The 26,478-nt window shown below is 44.0% G+C and overlaps 1 protein-coding gene across 2 annotated transcripts in view; it reads left to right on the forward strand.

Moving 5' to 3' along the window:
• Positions 1 to 26,478, forward strand: part of SORCS3 (sortilin related VPS10 domain containing receptor 3) — a 637,309-nt gene that overhangs the window by 262,836 nt on the left and 347,995 nt on the right. For both annotated transcript variants that reach the window (XM_025274418.2, XM_025274419.2), the window contains exon 3: positions 18,787 to 18,886. In XM_025274418.2, coding sequence (XP_025130203.2) covers positions 18,787 to 18,886 — 100 coding nt within the window. The remainder of the gene's footprint in view (positions 1 to 18,786; positions 18,887 to 26,478) is intronic.

A 26,478-nucleotide genomic window follows, 5' to 3' on the forward strand; every position in this document is an offset into this window, starting at 1 on the left:
CAAGCCTCTCTCTACTCCTTCACCTACAGCCCCTGACAACCACTATTCTACTCTATTTCTATGATTTTGATTCTTTTATTTTTTTTTAGATTCCCCATGAAAGTCATATCATGCAGTATTTGTCCCTGACTAGCTTATTTAAGGAGAAGGCAATGGCACCCCACTCCTGGAAAATCCCATGAACGGAGGAGCCTGGTAGGCTGCAGTCCATGGGGTCGCTAAGAGTCGGACGACTGAGCGACTTCACTTTCACTTTCCACTTTCATGCATTGGCAAAGGCAATGGCACCCCACTCCAGTACTCTTGCCTGGAAAATCCCATGGACAGAGGAGCCTGGTGGGCTGCAGTTCATGGGGTCGCGAAGAGTCGGACACGACTGAGTGACTTCACTTTCATGCATTGAAGAAGGAAATGGCAACCCACTCCAGTGTTCTTGCCTGGAGAATCCCAGGGATGGGGGAGCCTGCTGGGCTGCCATCTATGGGGTTGCACAGAGTCAGCCATGACTGAAGCCACTTAGCAGCAGCAGTAGCAGCAGCAGCTTATTTCACTAATACCCTCCAGCTTTATCCATGTTGTCACAAATGGCAGTATTTTTTCTTATTTAAGGCTAAATATTGTTCCATTGTTTACTTGTGTGTGTGTGTGTGTGTGTGTGTGTATATATATATATATATATATGTATGTATGTATATAAAAAATCAAATGCTGATGGCTCAGATGGTAAAGAACATGCCTGCAATGCAGGAGACCTGGGTTTAGTCTTCAATCAGGAAGATTCCCTGGAGAAGGAAATGACAATCCACTCCAGTATTTTTGCCTGGGAAATCCCATGGACAGAGGAGCCTGGTGGGCTATAGTCCATGGGGTCTCAAAGAGTTGGATATGACTGTGTGACTCACACTATATAATATATATGTATATATATCTGTGTGTGCGTGTGTTATTGTTGTTGTTTAGTCACTCAGTCATGCAGAGGATGAGATGGTTGGATGGCATCATTGACTCAATGGACATAAGTTTGAACAAACTCCCAGATATAGTGAAGAACAGGGCAGAGCCTGGAGTGTTACACCTCATGGGGTCGCAAAGAGTTGGACATGACTTGTGACTGAACAGCATTCTTTCCCTTAAACATAGTCATATGACTGAATCCTGGCCCACAGAGAGAGAGGCTGGGAATGATGGATGCCACTTCCATTCATGGTAAAAACAATTCTCACTCATTTCTCTTTCCACCAGTTCAACTGAGAATTCCTAATACATCTAGAAGATAGCAGAATTTTGATATAAGAGCCCAGGTTTCTGAATCATGGTGCAGAACAAGAGCGCCTTCCTGCCCGCACCTCACTGCTAGTCTGTAATAGACTATGAAGTGGATCAGGAGTAGACTAGCATAGTGTTAAGTCACTGACATGTTGGTGGTGTTTGCTATTGCAGCTAATGCTTCAATGTATATACTCTCTGGAATGCACATCCAGCCTTTCTATTCCTATATTCATTTTTGTTCTCTAGCCAGAATGTCTTTTTACTATTCCCAAGATGTACGGTATGTAGCATAGTGCCTGTCACACTATGGGCATCTGATAAACATCTGTTGATTTCTGGGTCAAAGACTGAAGCCCAGCTTCCTATAAAATGCAAGCATGCTTTCTGTTAGATCTTAGTTTCAGAGGAAATATACTTTTGGGGGTGGTTCTCTACTACAGGATTTAGTATACAGCTCTTAAACAGAGAGTTCAGCTTAACTGGAACATTAAAACTAACTTTAAATATATACACAGCCGTTCAGGGAGATTCCTACCACATACAAGGAAAATCCAGCCATATAGAATTCTAGATGTGTTAGAGCAGCATTGCAGATGGGCTCCATCCAGAGGAAATGGTTCTAGGCCAGGATATATGAACTTGAAGAGAATGTAAGGGCCCAGAGGTTTTCCCATTCATATTCAAGTGCTTAAAATAGAAACAGTCTATCTTTCCTTCACTTTTAGAAAGCCTCACCTAGCTTTTCTTTCATGCTTTTGCACCTCTGATGAATTGTAGGACTGGTGTTGAAACTCTGGAGTATGACAGCTCCTAGGCTATCTGCTGCTTACACAAAGCAGGGCAGAAAATAAAGGGGAAGTGATATTCTCAGATGGAAGTTGTACAGAGGCAGAGGACTGTAGTTGCCCAGTATTGTTTTCTTTCACTCATCAACTTTGTTGGATATTTTGCCATCATCTCAATGCTAACAATCACAGTAATGATAGAAGGCAATTGCTGAGAGTTACATGCTAATAAGCCTTAGGTTAAATTTAGCTTAACATTCCCTTTAGGCACCCATCAGCTTCAAGATGTGATGACTTCCTCCAGAGGTCACCACTTTCTACATCTGGGATGGCCAATAACTGGCTGGTGTGGAGCACAAAATCCTGGCCCCTTGCTTTAGAGTGGGTCAAGTCTGTGGAGAGAGTTACCCATTGGAGCCCCCCTGTGGATCAGGCTTTACCTGGAACCTGAACCCCGATCTTGCCTCCCTCTCTTCCATTAGGTTTTGCCTACAAGCATTCTCTCAGTCAGGGCTTCCCTGAGAGCTCAGTTGGTAAAGAATCCGCCTGCATTGTGGGAGACCCTGGTTCGATTCCTGGGTTGGGAAGATTCCCTGGAGAAGGGATAGGTTACCCACTGCAGTGTTCTTCAGCTTCCCTTGTGGCTCAGCTGGTAAAGAATCTGCCTGCAATGTGGGAGACCTGGGTTTGACCCCTGGGTTGGGAAGATCTCCTGGAAAAGGGAAAGGCTACCCACTCCAGCATTCTGGCCTGGAGAATTACATGGACAGTCTATGGGCTCACAAAGAGCCGGACACGAGTGAACGACTTTCACTTTCACTATTCCCTCAATCATTCTCAAGCTTCTGCTGCTGCTGCTAAGTCACTTCAGTCGTGTCCAACTCTGTGCAACCCCATAGACGGCAGCCCCCCAGGCTCCCCCGTCCCTGGGATTCTCCAGGCAAGAACACTGGAGTGGGTTGCCATTTCCTTCTCCAATGCATGAAAGTAAAAAGTGAAAGTGAAGTCGCTCAGTCATGTCTGACTCTTAGCGACCCCACGGACTGCAGCCTACCAGGCTCCTCCATCCATGGGATTTTCCAGGCAAGAGTACTGGAGTGGGTGCCATTGCCTTCTCTGTCTCAAGCTTCTAGAGCCAGTCTTAGGCTCTGGTTTTAGCCAACTGAGCCTAGGATGTTTTTCTGTTTTCTCAAAAACACTTTATAAGCTGCTCCAGAGATGTCAGCTCCACTCTTGTTTCCGTCTGTGGTAACACTATTCTCTTAGGCACTCAGGCTTGGAATCTTGAAGTTGTCTTTACGTTTCTTCTCCTTCATCTCTGCCCCAACCGAGTAAACACATTATGCTTCTTCTGTGTCCCTCTTCATTTCTTACACCCTGCTGTCATCAAGCTAGTGAGATGGATTCCTAATAAGTCTTTCTACCTCTAGAAGAACATGCTTCATCAGCCCATCATATCCATCAGCGACCAATTAGTCTTTCCAAATGGACTTCTATTATGTCTCTGCCAGATTCTAGAACCTTGGGGGCCCCTGTTGTTTGTAAGATAAAGTTCAAGCTCTTTAGCAGATATTCAAGACCCTCTACCAAATCTTATTCTACTTATAGAAACTTATGCTCATTTATGCCTGTGTAAGAACATTTCTTTCAGATCAGGCTCATTTCCTGCTGAGCACTGGGGAAGCACACTAAACCAAGCACCGCACAGGGTTATTTGAGAACTCAGTGATAACTCAGTGAGGAAAAGTGCATAAAACATTTATCACAATGTCAGGCTTATTATATGTGTTTATATATATATAATATATATATATTATATTAATATTAATATATTATATATATTATAATATATATTATTTTCTGAAAATATTCATGTGTTTTAGGTTCCAAGCCTTTATCTTCCTCTGGACTCCTGATTCTCCCATCTTTTCCTTCAAAGCTCACCTCTTCAATAAAATCTTCCTTCCTTTTTCTCTGAGCCCACTAGCACTGATGAATATCATTATCTGCATCATTTTCATCATTACCATCATATGCCATCATCAATATTAAAAACCTAAGTAATAATAAGCCTAGGCTTCCCAGGTGGCACAGTGGTGAAGGATCTGCCTGCCAATGCAGGAGATACAAGAAATGTGGGTTCAGTCTCTGGGTTGGGAAGATCCCCTGTAGGAAATGTCATCCCACTCTAGTATTCTTGCCTGGAAAATTCCATGGACAGAGGAGCCTGGTGGGCTACAGTCCATGAGGTCTCAAAGAGTCAACGTGACTGAGTGACTGAGCACACACACACATATAATAAGCCTGACATTGTGATAAATGTTTTATGCACTTTTCCTCACTGAGTTATCACTGAGTTCTCAAATAACCCTGTGCGGTGCTTGGTTTAGTGTGCTTCCCCAGTGCTCAGCAGTAAAGAATCAACCTGCAACGCAGGAGCCACAGAAGATGCAGGTTCAATCACTGGATTGGGAGGATCCCCTGGACGAGGGCATGGCAACCCATTCCAGTATTCTTGCCTGGAGAATCCCAAGGACAGAGGAGCCTGGCGGGCTATAGTCCATAGGGTGGCAAAGAGCCGGACATGACTGAAGCAACTGAGCATGCCCACTTATAGATGTGTGTGTTTGTGTGTGTGTGTGTGTGTGTATGTATTAGTCACATTCGACTCTTTGCTGTGTCTCCGACTCCAAAATGTGTTCATTTAACTACACTGTTATCCTATTGAATTTGTTCTAACTGCTTCCTACTCATTTGTCCTTTATTCATTTATTTATTGAAAATAGTGATTGAGGGCCAAGGGAGTGGATACTGGGGACTTAGTAGGACCTTTGTCCTCACAGAGTTTTATCTAATTGCTTTTTTGTATCCCTTTACTAATTGTCCCTCTCTCTGAGCTTCTGCCTCCTCTCTAATCTTTCCAGGAGAGGGCTGTATCAAAATTTTGCTGATACCCTATGTTATTTTGCCTATCATTTCATGATGGTTCAGATGTTGTGTTTAAAATGACACATATTATTTTCCCTTGGCTTCCAAGACTGACTCATGCCATGCTTCCTAGTTATTTAGTAAGAAACGATCTTGTCTCCCCAAGACCACATGACACTTTCTGAGAGCATTCCTTAGTTGTCTAGATTAGGTGATCCATAGACTCGTAGACGTTTGGGAAACTGAACACTTATTCTAGGGACATGTCTGACCTCAGGCAGTTTTTTGCAGGAGCTCAGTGGCCCTTGGTGATGACAGATTTGCATCCTTAGAGCATAGATCTGCATTTTGAAAGCAAGCAGAAGCCATTTGGAGCTTGATCAGATGCACAGAAGTTTGGAGAGGGCAGGACCTTTGAGATCATTGATTTCAACCCTCTCATTTTATAAAAGAGGAAAGTACTCAAACTGTGGATCATTGTTTTTGGTTAGAAACTAGGAGTGTCGATAACCACAGGATTCTGGAAACCCAGTCGACCATAACTTATGGGACTTGCTGAAGGCTGAAGTTTGAGCCGCTGGAGATAGTCAACACACAGTGTTGCTGCCAGTCCTAGTATTTGTTAATGGGCTGGGAGGCACTGTTCCCAGCCTGGCCTCTGTCCCCTGTCAGCATCTTGACCTGACCAACTGAGCACTACCTTTCCCCCAGAGAAGCAACCTGTGTCAGGAAACGTACTGAGTTCCAGAGACTCCTAGGGGACAAGAGCTTGAGGAATCTATGTGTATGTTGAGAGGAGTAGGCTGGCTTCCAGAGCTAAGACCCATATAGGCTCTCACACGGATTGGCAGTGAGTGTCTGTTGGTACAAAACACCGTCCTTTCTTTCCAGTGATGCTTTTGGCCTGAGCTTCTGCAACCTTATGTTACAAAGACTCCAGACCCAGGTGTCTGGGATGAAGTATTTTCCTGTTTAATAGATTGCTTAGGCTCTAGGCAGTGCCTAGCTTCATTTCATGAAATCCTTCTTGTTTTCCAGAGGGGAAATAAGGGATGGTGATGAGATGGTTTTTGGAAGGAATGGAAGTATATCCAAGAACTAAGCTGATTCTTGCACTGTGCTTTATGTAGATTTTCTCACTGGATTCTCTCAACAACTCTGCCTGGTATCAATTGTCATGCCTGTATTAGAGACAGGGAAAGCGGGGCCTGGAGAGCTAAGGAAGTGTGCCACTGTCATATTGCTAGTAGGTGGGAGGATGGGAATTCCAACTAAGTTTTGACTTCAAACACTCTTGTTTTTAATACTTGTGTAGTACCTCCCCTTAGGAATGTCTTTGGAGTTCCCCTGAAAGGATGAGTCTGTGACATTTCTCCTCTGTGACACTTCGTGGGGCTCAGTCTCCACTGCTGCCAGTTAGTAGCCAAGCACCGGAGTAGCGTGCATGGGATCTGGAATCTGTTGACCAAGGTTCAAGTTTCAGTGTTGTCATTTGCTTTAGTCACTTAACCTTTCTGAGTCTCTCTTTCCTCATTTTTATGACAAAGATAAAATGTCTATGTCAAAGGGTCCTTGTGAGAATTAAATAAAATATCTCAAGAGAAAGTGTTCTGTGTAAAGTACCATGCAAATGTTAGTTCCTTAAATGCCACAGTGACTTAGAGCAGCTCTCTTCTGAGAAATCAGTCATTGAGCCCAAGTGTGTGCCAACGACTTGATCCCCGACCTCAAGAAGCTTATAGTTTGGGTGGGGACAAGAGACTATGAAAATCAGAGGGCCAAATTGTAGGCCAAATTGTTCTGCAGTGATATAAAAGCAGTAAAGAATCAGAGAAAGGGAATATCACTGAAAGGCAGGTTAGATGAGAAGGCTTTATGCAGGAGATGGGATTTGAACTTTACAGGGTCGGGTGGAAGAAGAATGAAGTGAGAACATTTGCAAGAAGTCCATAGCTTTTATTAAAATTAGAAACGATCTCTTGGTAAGTTGCAGTCCTCCTGGGACCCAGTTGTTTGGCATAGAGCAGTTCTCAAAGTGTGATCCTGGGAACCCTGGGGAATGTCCATGACCCTATCAGCAGATTAATGAAGTCAAAGCTATTTTTAAATGATAATAAAATGTAATGGGCTTAAAAAAAAATTCTCATTCTCAAATGTACAGTGGAGTTTCTAGAAGTTGTATGACATATGTGATATCATAATGATCAAGCACAGATGTAGATATAATCCAACTGTTTTCCATTAAGTGAGATATTAAGGGACTTGGCACAAAATGTAAAACAGTGCAGTGCTTTCTCACTAAATTATTTTTGCTTGAGAAACTCTAGTTTCTTTATCATAAAAAAACTATTTATTACTTTAAAATAAATTCATAAATATTGTAAAATTTTGCCAGATGTAATTTCTAAAATTGCAAATTTGTGAATGTAATGTATGAATTATTTTTTAAGAGTATGAAGGAGTCCCAAGTCATAAAAGTTTGGGGACCACTGTTAAAGACAAAGCATTTTACTGTGAAGACAGGATTAAGGGCTTATATTTTTGCAATACATGTTGCCACCACACCTATGTCTGGAGATTTTAAAACAGTTATGCCCAGTGTTGGCCAGTATTCAGTGAAACCGGTGCTTCCATGTACTGTTAGTGGAAGTGCAGATTGACCAGCATATTTATGTCATATAGAATATTTTATAACAAGAATGTTAATGATAATTTTTACCCTTTGAACTAATAATTGCACTTACACGAATGTACTTTAAGGAAACAAATAGAGATGCACATAAAGATTTATGTAGAAGAATACACACTAAAGTTATTTAATGTAAACATTTGGCCAGAAACCAACCATCTGACCAAGAAGGCAGTTAAAGTAATTTATGATATGTTTGTACACTGAGATGCTGTAAGGCTTTGAAAATTATTCTGGAAGGCTATGTAGCAGCATGGGGAGACATTTAAAATGTTAAGTAGAAAAGTAGGACAGCAACCTGTATACAGAGAACGACTCCCAATTTTGTAAACATACACATACCCACAGATTAGGGAAAAAAAATACTAAAATATTAAGTGGATTTTTCTTTGTATAGCATGGCTATAATTGATGTCTGTGTTGCACATTATTCTTTTCTATATTCTATGATATTTCTATCATTGCTTTTCAGTCCTTTTATATATATTCTAAAAATACCCTAGAGTATGGCATTCATTTGCCCTAAAGCCATGGGCACCAGTCTGATGAGGCAGTCCATGTCACCTGGACTTAATGAACCCTGCCTCGGGTCTCAGAGGAGCGTTTCTTTAAGGGCCACAGGATGGTTTAAGAAATACTCTGTGACTTGGGAACAAACCGAACTTCTGGCTAATTGCTTATTTTTCTTACTTAACCTTTCTAAGGAAAGCTTTAAAAAACTGAGATTGGTTTTCAAGCCCTACAGCTCTGATCTCATGTCAAGTGCATTTGGAGTGTAGAATGTGCTCAACAGGGCAATGTTTAAATAATATACAGGGAGCATAGCCATTAACATACAATTCTTTTAGAAGAAGAGATAAGTGAGATTTCAGATTTCTGGGTCCATGAGGAGATGGAGTGTCCATGGTTCCTGTGATCCACTCTTGGGTATCTGGGAATTTCCTCTTCTTCCTTGGGCTGGGCAATGTCAGGTGCTGGTATAACTTTAGTCTTCTTTCTTCCCCAAATGACCAGTAAGATAAACTGATAGAACCAGCTCTGCCTGAAGGAACATCTGCTTTGCTGTTAGTATCTCCCAGGAGAACCTTTCACAAGCAGCAGGGAATCTGAATGTGACTATTTCAGTCCCTGGAACACATTTGCTCAGCCTGAATATCTAAACTGCATGGCATTATTCAGCATGCGTTAGGGGTTAAAAGAGACAGCTCCTTGACCTCAGAGGACTTATTCTCTCTGGAAAAAGGAACCTCGTGCACAAAAAGTTAAATAATGACATAAAACAACAGCAGAGGAGAAAAGAGGTGTTTCCCTAGGGAGTAGGTACAGTGCTCCCTGAGAGTGACGCTGATGCTGAGTGCTAGGAAACCAGAGGCAGGAAAGATGAGAGGCTTCTCGGAGGAAGATGGAAGCAAGAGGAACCACTGTCTTCTCTACAGGGCTGGTTGTTCAGAGAAGAAATAGACCATTTTGACGGATTAATTAATGCCTTGAGTGCTTACCACATAGAAGGCATAATGCTTATGCCAGAGAAGAAAACGATTTACAAATGAATGAGGCACAGAGTTTAGCTTCTCCAGGGTAGAGGGATGGTCTGAAGGCTCTCCGTGAGTTCACATCTCTCCATGAGGCAGTTACCCATTTTATCCTGCGGGTTTCTAGTTGTGCACAGATAGACATAATTGCATGCATGTCATAGGGACTCAACTGGCTGCATGTAATTTTAAAGGGAAATGGTAAACATCTACTCCCCAGATAGAAATGCCTTGCTAAAACTGTCCAGAACCTTCTAGTTTGTGCCTCATTATTTTTTTCCCCAGGAAAACTTGCTGAAAAAAAGTGAAGTCTGTTTTCCCTAGACTTTAATTTCTACCTGCTGGAGGCTATCTCTGATTATGCGTAGCAACCCCTCCATCTTCCCATGTGCCTTATGGTCACTGATTGCTTATATGGTGGGGATGAGATGGCCTTAGCCTGCCCACTGGTGCTTATGTAACTACAACTTACCTTCTATTTGCTGAGAGATGTATGAGACAGTTTCTCCTTCAATGATCACATTATTGTTCCACCATGAGGTCTCCCAACAACTGACAGTGAAGTGAACTGCATGATATTAGGGCTATTTAAGCTTCATGGTAATCCTGTGAAGGTGGTATTTATATTCCCATTGAGCAGCTATGAAATAGGAGACTTATGTAATTAGTCTAAGGTTGCACAGGCTGGATTTGAAACCAAATCTGCTTGACTCTGAAATGAATCCTCTTATGGTTATGCCAGGGCTGTCTTTTTGAATGCAAATGCTTATCTATAATAGAGTTCCTCACAGATGTGTTAATTTACTGATCTGCCTTGTAACTGTTCTGTAACAAATCACTTTATTGTGATTATTTTTAACTGCATGAGTGATACATGGATATATTTTTGTTTTGAAAACATTATAACATTACAAATAAACTCTAGTTCTTATAGCCAACCAACCCACCCTGGACCCCTAATCAGAGGTAACTTCTATTACCATGCATTTGTGTTTTCCTCTAGAAATTTTGGCAAAACTAATACAATTATGTAAAGTTTAAAAATAAAATAAAATTAAAAAAAATAATTAAAAAAAAATAAAATACACTTGGATACACACTTCTAAACCGAATGGAAATATATCGATTTGTTTTGTCTGGGTACACTGTTTGTGTCTTTAATGCATTATTATTCAGCAGCCTTTTTCATTTAGTCATGTCTTAGAGATGTTTCTAGGTCAATAATCATGATATTACCTGATTCTTTAATGCTATTGTATAGTGTATGTGTATGTGTGTTGTATAAAATACACTATATTCATGTGAATAAAGGTACAATCAATGGGATGCCACCTCCTTTCAGAGGTCTGCTCATGCTGTTTCCTTTCTCTGGAGGACTTCTTTCCTCCCTTCACCCATTATGACACAAACTGGCCTCTTGGCTGATAGTGTTGAGGTCTTTTGTCATTTTGAGTCCTCAGAATAACAATCCAGCAACCCTATTTTCTGAACTGAGATTCTTCAGTGAGAACTGAAGTGTTCATACTTCAATGGGAAAGACCAAAGATCTGAATGTTTTGTCTAACTCCCCACACCCCATCCTTCCCTCCGAGATCTGAGCTGGAACGGTACTGCTGGTGGGTCTACATTTTATTTTATATAAACTATGAATTCTGCATGATCTGGTCTGCAGAGTCAGGTAACCTTCAATTCCCTGTACTTGGAGCACTATGATGGCTCTCGTTCAGATAGCCAGGGCAGGAGAACATTAATTATTCTGTATCATTGTGTCTCTCTTTGTGAAACGAGATAATGAGGCTGTGGAGTCAGATGACATGAAGAATTGTGGAGAGCTGTGTGAGCTTCCACCTGGGCTTCAGCCTGTCTATGGTTTTTCTGAAGTAGGGGATAGGGCCAATACCCACATAGGAGGGAAGCTATTTCAATCATTTGCCTTTGGCTTGAAGTCCGAAATTAGTTTCCTGGCTGGTTATTTGTGGTCAGATTGGGCTTCTGCCACTGCAAAGACATGAATTAATGTGGCTTTAGGCACTGGCCCTAAGACTGGGAGTGGAACAGGCCAGAGGGGAGCATCAGTGATTTTCCCATTTGGATGGTAAAGACTCTCTGGGCAGCCATGGGTCTGGAGCTGCCCTGTGGAAACTCCTGACCTGCCTGCAGAGTGGGCTGAGGTTCACTGCACACCAGAGCCCTCATTGCCTCTGGTGTTTGATTGCTGACTGTTCTCAGTGTAGGGTAGCTCAGTGCAGCACACTCAGAGGGAATGGCTGGGGGTGGGGCACGTCCCTGGGTCTGGCACTGGGAAGCATGGGCCCTCCTTTTGATTCCCCAGCAGCTGGGCCATAGTGTATTTTCATGGCACAATTGGAAACAGTAGCCAAAAATTCCTTAATGATTAATTGGGCATCCGTGTGCCTCACCCCCTAAGAGTAAGGAGTTTATAAATCAAGGGAAAAAAACAAGATGATTGTCCCTTAGAAAAAGACAATCTGGGTGAGTAGTCATAAAAATGACAGCCATACACATTTATGCACAAGGTTTATCAGATGCTAAAGTAAGTTTCTCACCATTCTCTATGGAGCACTTACAATAGCGACCCTACTGTTCAGAGAAGTGAAGAGCGCATGGTCTAGTTTGCCCAGCCCTGGGTATAGTTGTCTTTGCTCTGCTTCTGTCTTCCTTGTTTTCTCTACTTAGTGCTCTGCACTTTTGGAGTTTCAGAATATATTTATTTTATTTGTTATTTTTCTTTTAAGGAGCTTTTAGTCATTGCTGAAAAGAGCACATATGCGTATTCAGAGAATAAATATGGAACTTCTAATGCTGTTGATATATTCAGAGGAGAGTGTGGGCTGAAGTTGTAGGAAAAGTCTCTGCGATGTAGTTAGTACTAGAACTGGGAGTCAGAAAGGAGGAAATCCGGACATTTGCCAGCCGTAATCTCATTGGGAGAGTGGGAAAGGGGAGGAAAGGGGGCAGACTACACACACCTGAGTGCCAGGCTGAGGCAGACACTTAGACCTGATGGCAACCAGGCAGGGAATGGTGAGACAGGGCATCAGATACCTTGGCTGAAATCTTGGGAAGCTGTCTGAGAGACAAAAGTGAGGTGGAAGCCTGGCTGTTGGTAGGGATGGTAGGGGTTGATATTGCAGTTAGCTAGACTAGTGCCCCACAAGTTATGCCCTGCATGCTCTTGTAAATATGCTTTATTGCAACACAGCACACCCATTCAATCGAGTATCCTGCTTGGCTTGTTTTGAACTACAAGAGCAGAGCTGAGTAGTTTTGACAGAGATCATCAAAACCGAAAATACTTACACTCTGGCCCTTTTACAGGAAACAGCTCACTGCCTGTGCTAAACCACCTCATAAGTGCCCCTGACTTGGGTGCAGCAGAGGGCAAGCCCAGTATCTAGCACATAGTCAACACCATAAAACAGAACAGACAGATATGCATGAAGAACTAAGCAACGTAAAATAAAATTGCTAACAGGAAAAGGAACTATCAGGACTGAGGTGGTTTACTAATTTTAGATAATATCACAGAGAAGGGAGTCCACCGAGAAGATGAAAGACGTATAAGAGAATCAAAGGTGAAAGACTTGATATTTCATAGTTCCTTCTCAGGGACAAGCCTTGGAGCGGGAGGGGGGAGCTGAGGAGCACAGGTGGCACACAAGGGGCAGGCAGCTGGCAGGATTAGGAAAGCCGTGCGTCTGCCCATCCTGAACATCTGGTGGCCCCATAAGAACTGGCAGCATGCCCTGCAGAGCCCTCTCACCTCTGGCAGGAACGTGGTGCTGGGAATGCAGAGTGGGCTGGGGTGGAGGTTGGGGGGTGAGTACTGAGCTCCAGCTCAGTTCTAATGGGAAGCCGACTTGGCTGCGTTGGCTGGAAGTTTTTCTTTTCTGTTCTTTTACTTTTAAAATAGCAGCCCATATGTTTGTTGCCACCAGCCTCTCCACTAGAAGCTCATCAGAGAAATGGGAGCTTGCTGGGTGGATGAAAGTATACTATATTCACAACTCAGCTCTGGAAATTGTCATTGAGAATGTGGCCTTGGGTAGCTACCTGGGTTATGACAGGTTAGGTTGGTGAGGTAAGGCGGTGCTCCCAGAGTGTACTGGCCCACATGGAAGTCTTCTGGAGGCTTATCAGGATGGGACAGGAGCTCCTAAATAGTTAGAGGGCTCAAACCAGGAGTCCTGGGGGAGTTGAAGAGGGTAGACATCTAGTCTACCAGTGAGCCTGGGGTACCTGGGGAGGAGTGTGAGTAGTTGGCAGCTGGGAGGCTCAACCTGACAACGAGCAGGTCCCTGGGCAGGGTGGAGCCACAGAGCAGATGACCAACAGTGATGCAAATGGGAAAACAAGAGATGGTTGAGTCTCGAGGCCAGGACTCGGTCCAGCTACTAACTAGATTCAGTTGCTCTGGAATTGAAGATTTTGGACACGGAGAGAGCTGGGACAAGACTGGTCAGGAGCTGTGAACTCAGACCCTGGCAATAAAGAAGGACTCAGTTTCTGGAGCTGGAGACTAAGGGAGTGTCTCTTTGAAGGTACAGCCCCCTTAGAGAAAAATTTGTCAATAACCAGCAGAGAAGTTATGTTTAGGGTATGAGAGTTGTGCATGGGGTATGAGTTGTAATTTCACATCAAGATGTCTCTCTGGAAAAGACTTGTGTAAAAATGGTGATTGAAATATTTATCATAGCAAATTTTAAAAGACAAAATATTTATCAGAGTTTGAAAGGATAAATAGACAATGGTTTATTGGTAAACTACAATGCTCCACAGCAGTTAAAATGAATGGATTATGGCTAGGTGTGTCAACATGCATAAAATCCTCCAAACTGAATGTTGGACAAAATAAACTAGCTGCAGAACATATATCCTGTGGGATAACATTTATGTAAATGTAAAAACACTTGAAAAGATAATCAAGTATTTGTGTTGATGGACAACACATACATCTAGTGGTAGATTTATGGTTGGCATCTTGTAGTTTTCTGTGTGTTGAAAATAATTCATAATGAAAGACAACAGAAGAGCAAGATACACACACACACACACACACAGAGCAGTGGAATAACCTTCTGGAACTGGAGGAATCTGAGCAGAGACACAGAAGCTGGGAGTGCTGTGGCTGGGCACCTCTCACATGCTGCCTGCCAGGTTAGCTGTGTGTTCTGAGCTGTTCCAAATGGTAACTGGCCCAGGGCCCAGCCCATGGCAGGTGCCCAGTGCATGTGTGGCATCTCCAGCTTTCTGGACATTTCAGCTTTAGGAGTTTAGCATCAGGATTTGGGAAGTTAGCTTTAAAATAGGGAAATGAGCCTGCTTCCTCTAAGTGACCCTGCCAGCAGATGTCTAGAGTCAGGAGGTGAAGGATGATCTGCTTTTTTGTCAAAGTGACTTTTCCAGGCACTGCTGGCTCTGGCAGCGGTGCAGAGGCTTCTGCCAGCTGCCCCTAGCCCAGGGGAAGGAAGCCCACCACACTCTGTGGTCAGCGCAGTGTGCAGTGACCATGCTAGAAAGGACAGAGTCTAGGCCTCCTTTGGTCCAGGGCCCACTGGCTCCTTGAGGCACCCTCACTGAGTGAGACTTGTGTCTATGTGCCTGCTTGAGCAGCCGCTGCCCCAGAAGCGAAGGAAGCTGAGCCATGGCATATCCTTTGTTGGGAAGCTCCTACCCTTAGCAGCCACTTTTGGAAAAGAGCAAAGTCAATGTGAGTTGGTTGTGCAGCTTCCAGAAAGAGAGACTATGCGTCATGTTAAGTACACTACCTTTGATGAGGGTTATTTGGATTCTGGAAGGAAGTCTGTTGTGACATCAGTCATGAAAGGAGACCTGAGAATTTAGCTCTTACAAGCAAGATGTTTGCTATATATAGCATGAAGAAAAGTCGTTAGTTGGAAACAGCTTAGCACTGTGTTGGTGGGATAATAAGATTTAAAGTCCAGAAGGGGCCTTATGATTATCTGAGTTAAAACTCTTGTGTTGAAGATAGAATGGGGCTTCGCAAAGATTCTCTTCTTGACCAGGCTCTAGTCAGGATCCTCTGAGCTCTTTTCACCTAGGGCCAGTCCTTAGGTATGTCCTCAAGAGCCCATTTTTAGCAACAATCCTGCTAAGTGAGTTTAGCCAGAATCCCCACCACCCCTCACAATATCTCATTGCACTCCATATCTGATCGAAGTCCTCATCCCCAACCATAACCCAGGTGACATCTGATGACCCCAGCCTGCCTTCAGCAAGAATCTTGTCAGTCAGCAAAGAATTTCCATACCTTCTTAGTAATGTTCTATCCACTGATTTCCCACCCTTCTCTTTGGCTTTAAGTTCCTACATTTTCCTTGGTGTATTTGAAGTATGGCCTAATCTCCCTTCTCTATTTCAAAACCTCATTACTGTGGTCCCTATACCTGTTGCAATAGTCCTGAATTATGTCTGCCTTGCCATTTTAAGAAATGTCAGGGTGATTCTTTCTTTAACAGACATAGAGAAGACATTTCCAGGGTAACACTTTGAGTACATTTCAGAGTCAGTTCTTTACTCTAGATTCCAAGTTCAATGTTCTTTCCCCACCTGGTGCTATCTTTGTGCCTTCAGGACTGTAGAATCAAGAAGCAGTTTGTTCTATAAAAATTTTTTATTTGTATTAATAAAAATATACTATTGATAGTCTCTCAAGATTATGATATGTCTTCTCCCCTGCCCTGGGTAGGATAGGAGATCAGAATGACTGGTCATTTAACCTTACTTCTCGTGTCATTTAACCTGATGCTAGATCCTTCCCTGGTACCAGATGCTAAAAGACTTTACCATTCTGCAAATTGGGCCAGCATCTGAAGTATCAGGTATGTTTTCTAGGTGTGGCTCTCTGTTGAGTTGTCCTTGGACATCAGCAGGTGTTTGAGAACATGTGAGTAGATTTAGACAGATTCATGTATTCATTAACCCTTGAAAATAAAAACAAAGCAAAACAATACAGTAATCAGTAGATTTTCAGCACACTTAGTACCATGTATGGTGCAATGCATTGGGCCATTATAAGAAATGGCTTTTTGCTCTTGGGGAAGTATAGTTGAGGAAAAAGTTACAGAATAAAAATAGTATGATCACAACAATAGGATAAACACTAGAATAGTAAAATGTGTGAGGTAGTACAAGCACACGAAGGAAATGGAGATTAATTCCCCAGTGAGAAAGTTGGAAGGAGGGTGATAATAGAGTTGAGAATAAAGATTAGAGAGAAATTTACTAAGTAAAGGAAATAGGGGGTAGAGATAGCTCAGACAGAGAGGAATGCTGTGCCACAAATGTAGGCAATAAAAATTCAGGACATTCAGGAGCTGAATGAGGCTGGAGAGGAAGGGGCAGAGCAGCCAGTGGCTGGAAATGGGTCTAGTAAGGGAAGTTACACCCAGACTTTACAAGACTAAGCTTGAAAGATACAACTTCACTGTGTGTAGGCAGTGGGTGATTACTACCAGGGAGTACGGTGGACAGATCTGTGTGGTTGACATACAGCCTGATGACAGCATGGAGACTGGTGGGAGGGGGAGAAGTTTGAAGAAAAGCATCTGATTGGGGGATTGTTGCAAAAACGATGGTGCACTAGCCACTGCATTGGAATGAGCATGAGACGATCAGGGTCTCAGTTATTTAGGAGATAGCATCATTAAGACCCGGAGACTGAGCTGGGTGCAAGAGATAAAGGCAAGGATTTCTCTCATCGGCAGTGATTCCTAGTGCCTAAGGTAGACAGGAGACAGAAGATAAGAATTCAGTTTTTGGGGGATGCTGATTATTAAAGTTAGCATAACCAATGACCATGTGGGGCCTGTAGCCTAAGGAAGGATTAGAAATACTGACGTTTGTTTATTCAGTAAATGTGCCGAGTGTGCATGATGTGTAAGATGTTCTGTACATTTTGAAAGAAGACATGAAGGTCCTTTGTATTTTCATTTATGTATATTTATTTTTTGACGTTTCAGAATGCCTACATCCTGTTAGGAAGTTTCCAACATGTTGTATTTTTTATCCTCGTAAATGCCCTGTAAGATTAGATTATCCCCATTTTTTTGAGTAGGAAATTTGAGGCTCCAGCAGGTGCAGTAACCTGCACTTGGTCCTGAAACCAGGGATCTGCCCATCTAAGAATGAACTAGAGTTTGCTGTGCCCCAAGTTCATGCTCTTTACTCTTCCCATAGCCTTCCCTGAATTTCCTTGTCCTTGAGGACCTTATGTTGTGGCGAGGGAAACAGAATATAAGGAAACTAATCACGACAATATCAGAAAATCAAAGAGTACATTTCATGCACAGTATGTGCCTTGGGTGTACAACAGATGGGGAACTTTGTACTTGTGCAGAGGAGAAATGAGCGGCAACCAGGGAGAAGGCCAGTGAAGCCTTACCAGAGGTGAGGGTGGGTAATTAAGCCAGGCCTGGGACACTTGGCTTATAAAGCTAAGCTGTGGGCCAAGGCAGAAGCAGATTAAAGTTAGAAGGTGGGTAAATCGAGGGAGATTAGATTAGAAGGTAATCAAGGAAAAGGCAAGGGCAGGTAGTTACTAAGAGAGCACAGGGCCAGAGTTGGAATGCAGGCACCCCTGGGGTCAGCTGACCGTAGAGATGGTGAGTAGTCCTCTGTGGCTTCCTGAAGTTCCAATGGGAGAGATTCCCTGAGTCTAGCTAAGGAAGGTGATGGCAGACAGAATGAGAACCTGATGATACAGGTCCTGAAAAGGGAGGGAGGTGTGTGGGGTGGGGGTGGAGAAGCGAGGCGGGAGCAGCAGGAAGCTTGGCTTCTTGAATCCACTTTTGGGTACTGGCTGTCCCTCCTCCATGGAAAGGAGAGAGGCGGGATGGAAAGGAAGGAGCCTGTGGATTGGTTGGCCTGCCTTTGTTCTCAGAGCCCTGGCTCGTGGTCTTGGTCAGAGCACCCAAAGGAGGAACAGGTAGCCAGCAGGAAATTGGCATGGAGAACGAATGGTAGCTGCTCAGTGTTGCTGGCTCTTCCCCCTAATCCACCATTGCTCCTGTGGGAAGGAAGCATCAGACTCTGCTGCGTGTGGGTGGGGTTGGCTGTTGGATCCCATGAGGCTCCTGGATGCAACACTTCCTGCCCCTCTGAGGGTCTCCTGGTTTCAGGCTCAGTAGAGGGGCATGAAGGTGGTTGTACCTCAGGAGAAGGTCTGGCCTTTCTCCTTATTGTTCCCCCAGCAGGGACTCAGGCCTCTCCCCACAGAGCTCTGGGAGGATAGAGGGCTGAGCACCAGAGGCAGCCTACCTCCACAGTTCCTGTCACCGCACCACTTCACAAAGGGCAGGAAAGTAGGTCTCTGAGAAAGTCCGGGAACAAAGGGGAGCAAGCTTAGGTAGTAAGCAGATGCATTAGTCTAATTGCTGTTCTAAAATTAATGGGGCCTTTCATCTCAGAGGAACACTTTCTAAGCACTCATGTAATTTGGGAACAAAGATTCAGGTTGGGGTAGAGCTGGGCTCCCCTGGAAGCACAATCCCCCATTTGGTAAAACAATCTTTTCCTTTCTTTCTTCCTCTTTTACCTGCAGATCAACAGATTATGGCACCACCTATGAAAAGCTGAATGACAAAGTGGGTTTGAAGACTGTCCTCAGTTACCTCTACGTCAACCCCACCAACAAAAGGAAGGTGAGAAGGGGGATCATCGGGTCCTGAGCACTCCCTGTGGACTGGCAGGGAAGCCAAAGGCCAAGAGTTAAGAAAAAGACAGTAGCCATGGAGTCACTTGCAGAATGTCTATTTTATATGTCAAGAACACCATAGACACTAATTCAGACAACTGCCTTGAGATAGTAGTGGCAGTAATAACAACAACAATGGTAAAATGATGTAACTATTTTAGGAGCTTCTCTGTGCCAAGGAGGGCTTGTGCTGTGTGCTTTATACACTGTATCTCATGTGTCCTCACAGTGAATCTCTAGGGTACAAATGATTACTATCCCCATTTTACAGAGGAAGAAACTGAAGCTCAGAGAGTTTAAGTAACTTTCTAGCCTAAAGCCAGGCAGTAACAGATAGTATGGTGATTAACAGATCTGGGATTTGAGAATGGGTTGGCTTGACTCTGGGTTTCCCAGGTGGTGCAGTGGTAAAGAACCCACCTGCCAATGCAGGAGACATGTAAGAGATGTGGGTTCTATACCTGGGTTGGGAAAAATCCCGTGGGTGAAATTGTATAAGGTCAGATTTTGCTCACAGAGACCTCTTGGAAGAAGAGGGCCTGGGTTCCAAAGAATGATGGATGATTATAGTAAATAAGTGCTGTATGATCTATTGGCTGTGGGGAGATGTGATCTTTCCCAAGCGAGGGAGGCACTCCTATTCAGAAACTTAGGCAGGCCTGGCCCCAGTAGATACCCCACAGATATGAAAGGCCATTTTAGGGTTTCTAATTTGCCAACAAAGGTCCATCTAGTCAAGGCCATGGTATTTCCAGTGGTCATGTATGGATGTGAGAGTTGGACTGTGAAGAAAGCTAAGCACTGAAGAATTGATGCTTTTGAGCTGTGGTGTTGGAGAAGACTCTTGAGAGTCCCTTGGACTGCAAGGAGATCCAACCAGTCCATCCTAAAGGAGATCAGTCCTGGGTGTTCATTGGAAAGACTGATGTTGAAGCTGAATCTCCAATACTTTGGCCACCTCATGGGAAGAGTTGACTCATTGGAAAAGACCCTGATGCTGGGAAAGATTGAGGGCAGGAGGAGAAGGGGATGACAGAGGATAAGATGGCTGGATGGCATCACCGACTCAATGGACATGAGTCTGAGTGAACTCCAGGAGTTGGTGATGGACAGGGAGGCCTGGCATGCTGCGATTCATGGGGTCGCAAAGAGTCAGACACGACTGAGCGACTGAACTGAACTGAACTGAACTGAGCAACTGAACTGAACTGAACTGAGCAACTGAACTGAACTGAAGGGACTGAAAATGGCATTGCACTGTCCAGCTCTCCCCTTGTCATCTGATTTTTACTCCCCAGTGGTTTTGCAGACCTTTTCTTTAGCGAGGTAGATGCAGGGGTGATCTTCAACCCATTGTTCAGGTGTCCCTGATTTCTGATTCCAACCTGGCAGAGTCCAAGCTGTGACCGAGAACAATGATTGCCAGTGCTACTCAAAGCAGAGCAACTTGGACTCAAACCCTTAGCATCATAACCCAGAGCCAACCCTTCTCCTCACTCCCACCTAGCTATCCCCAGTGAAGGGAGGAGCAGAATTGGTGACTGACTCCTGGCTCAGCATTGGTGGCTGTTGCCCAAAGATCCAGCAGCTCCAGGGGTGCCCACACCTGGGAGTGTGCCCACCAGCCAGGTGCCAAAAAACTGATAATCAGGATGACTGCATACATGCCTGTTCCTGGTTTTAGCTGAGTAGTTTCTCTTTTTTAATCACAAAGGGTTGTCATTTTTCCATTTTTCAATATTGTTATTTGAATTATTGAATGTTAGACCTGGGAAGGATCATAGATTTCATCTGAACAAGCAGTTATTGATGGTTTTTGAACTGCAACTCCTCAGCAAATATGTCTAAAGCTCTAGATCTCCTCTTAGACACATACCACAGCCCCCCCACAAAATTTTGCTAAGAATTTTTGGATGTTAATGAACACCCTTAATTCCATCTCTTGACCCAAGATGTCCATGGAGTCTTGGTTAAGAATCTTTCATGTATAACAATAGTCTCAATTTCCAGATGAGAAACTGAAGCCAGAAAAGCTCCCAAAGCCAGGTAAAAAAAAGGAGCCAGAGTAAGAGCTGAGGGCTCCTGATGCTCAGTCCAGGTTTTCTAGCTTCAGACCATGTTTTGCTCCTTTTCCTTCCATATGGTCACAGCCCTGGGCTCTAAAATTGATGGTTTAGTCCTGACCTGGGAGCTTGAGGCAGCTTGCTTCATGATCTGGAATTTAAGCTCAGTGCCATGTCCATGATGGACACGTGATTAAACTTGACTGAATCAAGTCAGCCATGATCCATCTCCACTCTGCCTTATCCTTATATTAAGAAGGAAGCTGAGTGCAACAGAGGACAAATGTCCTTCCCATGTCGCTCAGATAGTCAATGGCAGGATGGATAGTTTGTTTTTGACTCTCAACATAAAGCTCCTCCCACCCACACAGTGACTTGGGGTCAAGTGAAATCACAAGAAGTGTCTGCACTCTGGGAGAAGAAAGAAGTAGGTGTTTGACACATGTCAGATGTCCTTCAGCAATGATCTCTCACCTGTGTCCGGACCACAACAAAAGTAATCATATCTTCATGGAGATGATAGATCAGCTATCTTTGTAAGGATTTTCCCAAGGGGCATATGAAGAGTCATGCCTGTTTGCATCCATTCTGGTAGTCATCTGTCGCATATGTTTTCCATTAGACTCCTACTCATAACATATCTTTCAGTCTTCTGCCATTTTTCTCTACTCCTAGTTTATTTCTTCTCAGTATAACCTACAGGTGGGAGACAAAGAGAGGATAAGACAAATGCTGAGGGTTAGAAAGAACGTAAAGCTAGGCTTTGATGCCCACTGGTGGAGAAGGCACCTCCATTTCCCCATCCCAGAGATGATGTTCAGACCATGGGCTCTCTGGAGCAATTTCTCAGAGGAATTATTGCCCAGTTAACAAATGTTAAGCCAATTATGGGCTTCCCAGGTGGTGCCAGTGGTTAAGATCCTGCCTGCCAATGCAGGAGACATATGAGATGTGGGTTCGATCCCTGGGTCAGGAAGATCCCCTGGAGAAGGGCATGGCAACCCTCTCCAGTATTCTTGCCTGGAGAATCCCATGGACAGAGGAGCCTGGTGGGCTATAGTCTATACAGTTGCATAGAGTCAGACATGACTGACTAAGCATGCACACACGCATATGTTTTAACTTCGTAAGGAACTCCCAAACTCTTTCCAAAAGGCCATTTTGCCTGTGTTTTCAGAGAAACACCACCAAAACGCAGTTAAATCCCATGTAAGAGGCACTGCCACCCAGAAAGCTAAAAGTGCAGATATTTTCTGCACTCAGATCAGGAAGAGACCAAAAATAGGCTAGTGCCATGGATTTGCTGGTTTATTTATTTTGGAACTAGCCATAGAAATTGACTTCATAAGGAGACTGAGTGATCCTGAAGTGCTTTCTGAATCATCCAAGGAGGGATGAAACTAAATTCTGTTTCATTTTATTGTTCAGTGTTTTTGATTGTATCCTGAGCCTCAAGATGTTGGCAATGCACAAATATTCTAAGTGGTGACTTTTTCTTAACCAGAATGTTTAAGTTTACTAGACCTACGCTTCTCAAGCCACTCAGGAAAAATGATAGATATAAATAAAATGCCCTTGTATGCTTCTTTACTGGTCTAGTGATGTGTGGGTCATTATGACCTTGTAATGCAACTTTTTAAAAAGGTCCTGTCTTACATGTATCTCAGAGTTTAAACCAGCGGTCATCTGAATTCTCATCTGTCTCAATTAAGCAAGATTCTTTTGTTCTCTCAGCATTCAAATTATCTGTAGCTCCCGATGTTCATCAAGCGGCTAATGGCAGTAGTCTCTAGCAGATTTTTCAGTTAATCTTGTTGAAGTAGTGACTTTTCACCTAATGAGTTACTTATGTAACAGATGGCTACTGCTTTCCCTGGAGGCTGTGAGTGCATCAGAGTTCTGTCACCCTTAGCAAGACAGTAAAGTATGCTCATATTTATACAGTTGTTCCCAAAGCTAATTGTTGATGTCTTAATACTTTTTTGACAACATAAAATTTCTCAGTGTAGAAAGCTAATAAGCTATTAGGTTGAAAGTAGAAATGTTGATGTGTGTAGAATCTCCTACTAGTATTAATCTTAGCATTAATTGAGCATCTACTGTGCTCAGATTCTTTTTAGGATCGTTATCTGTATAAATTGCCAGTCCTCCCAACCACTTTAGAAAGCAGGCAAGATAAGGAAAGAGCCTCTCTGTAAATCACACCATGCTTGTTATACTTGTAAATGGTGAGTCTTCAAGAGTCTTCCCAGGTTTATTTATAAATAAAGGTTTATTTGGGGGATGAATTAGGAAACATCTGGCAATGCTGCTGCTGCTGCTAAGTTGCTTCAGTCGTGTCCAACTCCGTGCAACCCCATAGACGGCAGCCCAGCAGGCTCCCCCGTCCCTGGGATTCTCCAGGCAAGAACACTGGAGTGGGTTGCCATTTCCTTCTCCAATGCATGGAAGTGAAAAGTGAAAGTGAAGTTGCTCAGTCGTGTCCAACTCTTAGTGACTCCATGGACTGCAGCCTACCAGGCTCCTCCGTCCATGGGAGTTTCCAGGCAAGAGTACTGGAGTGGATTTTCATTTCCTTCTCCGTCTGGCAATGCTAGACTCCATTAAAAGTGAAAGTGAAGTTGCTCAGTCATCTCCAACTCTTTGGGACCCCACGGACTGTAGCCTACCAGGCTCCTCCATCCATGGGATTTTCCAGGCAAGAGTATTGGAGTGGGTTGCTGTTTCCTTCTTGAGGGGATCTTCCCGACCCAGGGATCGAACCCAGGTCTCCCACATTGTAGGCAGATGCTTTACCGTCTGAGCCACCAGGGAAAAACACTCCCTTAAGGAAGCTGCAATTTGGACTGCTGCTGCTGCTGCTAAGTCGCTTCAATCATGTCCGACTCTATGCGACCCCATAGACATCAGCCCACCAGGCTCCCCCGTCCCTGGGATTCTCCAGGCAAGAACACTGGAGTGGGTTGCCATTTCCTTCTCTAACGCATGAAAGTAAAAAGTGAAAGTGAAGTCGCTCAGTCGTGTCCGACTCTTAGCAACCCCATGGACTACAGCCCACCAGGTTCTTCTGTCCATGGAATTTTTCAGGCAAGAGTACTGGAGTGGGGTGCCATTGCCTTCTGCAATTTGGACTAGTTGTACCTAAATAGAGTATAGATGCGAAATGCCGGAGCTACTTGAGTTGAAGTTGTTCTAGGCCATCCTGTGGTGGCATCAGCACTGTTTTAATGGCATTGATCTGCACTAATTGTATTTGATGTGATTCTGCATTTCTTGCTGTTTGCCTTTCTCTGATCATTTCCTGGGTGATGTCTGAGCCTGGCACTTTGAGCTTGAGGACCAGTGCCTTAGTTTCTGATCGTGTGTCTGAGGCTTGCCTCTGGAGGAGCCCTCTGTTCTGGTGGCATCTGAGCTCCAGCTCACAGCCTACCCTTCGCTTTGTAGGAGATAAACATCCCTGGGTTCCTGGAACTCATTACTGTCAGCTGACTCTGTCCACAGACCCATGCAGAATGACACATGTCAAGGTTAAAAGCCTGCATTTACTGGCACTGTGCTTCGTAAAACAGGCTGAAGTCTTTGTGCCTCAACAAGAGAGGGGCTCAGCTATCATGGGTGTCCAAATCTTTGAGTGAATGGAGAAATGCAGGCGGGTTATGGCCTAATTGCTCTGGCTCAAAAGCGGCTGCCACCTGCAGATTTGGAAACAGTGTTTTGGAAACGACAGAGAGCACAGAAAGTCCTGACTGCCAGGGAGTGTGATCAAACTGCTGCAGGGTAGAGGTGTGTGTGCCTGTGTGTGGGGATGGAGTGAGGGGGGTGTGGGAAGACGGTAAGCACTGATATCAGAAGAGAATGAGGACTTTTTAACACTGAGCTCCTAATAAGTTCTGGGCACTGGGCTAAGCTCATTTCTACATTTAGTTTTTAGTTTCTCTCTTAATCCCCTGAGCCCTGGTAGTTTTATTCCCATTTGGCAGGTGAAGAAACTGAGGCTCAGGCAGATGAGCCATTTGCTTTCTCTAAAGTAGCTGGTAAGAGGGGGTTCAGGATCCCTGCTCACCTCTGTCTGACCACATAGGCCATGCTCTCGACTCTGACCTGCTTCAGCTTGGCTGCCCCTGCCACAGGTACAAAGACCAGGTTGCTTTCATTCCTGGATGCGTAGTAACTCTGTTGCCTGGAGCTTTCTGCCCATTACTGTTAGAGGATTATCAGTTTCTTGGAGGAGGAGAGGAGTGTTAGATCTTCCTTTCCTAATTGATTTACCAGTGAGAAGGATAATTACTTCCAGGCTACCCTGCAGAAATACAGTGGGAATCACCACTCAGATTTCTCTGATGAGCCGGCCGTCTCTGTCAAGCTGTTAAGAGGCATTGTGTGTCTGATCAGATGTTGGTTATTTCCATGTCAGCCTCTCAATACAGCAGCATAACCCTGAGCTCTCTTTGACACAATGGAAAACCTTCAAACAAAACACAGAATCTTAAAATCTTGCACCCCCTGCCTTCCCTGACCATGTCTCCTGAGATTGCTGGGGGGTCAGGGAAAATCAGTTCTAAGGTAGTATGCTTTCAATTCACAGATATTAAAATCTCTTACACGAAAGCAAAGCAAAAGAAGAATGCAAAAAAAAAAAAAAAAAGAAGGATAATTTTAGGCTATTAAACCATCTGTTAAGTGTCTTGCTCTGAGCAAAGTATTTTGGATGGGAGGTTCCTGCTTTCAGAAATATGGAGTCTACTCAGCCAGACAGGATGTGCACAGAAAACAGCTGCATGCATAGACCTAGGGTCTCAAATGTGAATGCAGACAAGGGCCAGACAGATAGTGCCCGTGAGAGGTGTGGGCTAGGCGGGGACTGCCGTGGTAACCTGGGCTCCTGGTGACCGTCCTCATGTGAGGAGAAAGGCTCAGAGCAGCCGCACCGTCATTGTCCCTGTTTCCTGATTTCCTTAAGAGATTTTTCTCTGCCTATTTTCTTATAAATTTATTTTGAAATGTTTTAGATAGGCTAGGATGTGGAGTTCAGTGTGTGGGACCTGGCAGGCTGTCCCCAATTTGCTTGAATCCCTTGGACCCAATTGGCCTCATGTGTCATATTCTGAGTAGTAAGTCTCCAGATAAAAAGCTGGTATTTAGTGTGGTCCTTGGGGCAACAGGATAAGGATGACACATGGAAGCTGCTCTTATTGGGGCCCTGCGGTGCTGCTTTTATGATCTGTGTGAGAGAGAAATTAAGCTGAGCAGTGCTCACAGAGCACTCCCTTCAACTCAAAGGACTCACATAGTAGGTTCTGCAGTGCAGAGGGACCTTTTATATCAGGTAAGGGTAAGACCATTAAGACAGGTGGAGGAGGCAGAGATCTTCTTTACGGTCCTGGTTCTCCACTTGGGTGACTGAGTGTTCTTGAATAAGTGAGCTTCTTCGCAGAGCATCCATTCCCTTATTTGTACGGTGGCTAGGGTGGGTCCT

The sequence above is a fragment of the Bubalus bubalis genome, chromosome 23 (assembly GCF_019923935.1).
Source record: "Bubalus bubalis isolate 160015118507 breed Murrah chromosome 23, NDDB_SH_1, whole genome shotgun sequence".
In the NCBI taxonomy this organism is placed as follows: domain Eukaryota; kingdom Metazoa; phylum Chordata; class Mammalia; order Artiodactyla; family Bovidae; genus Bubalus; species Bubalus bubalis.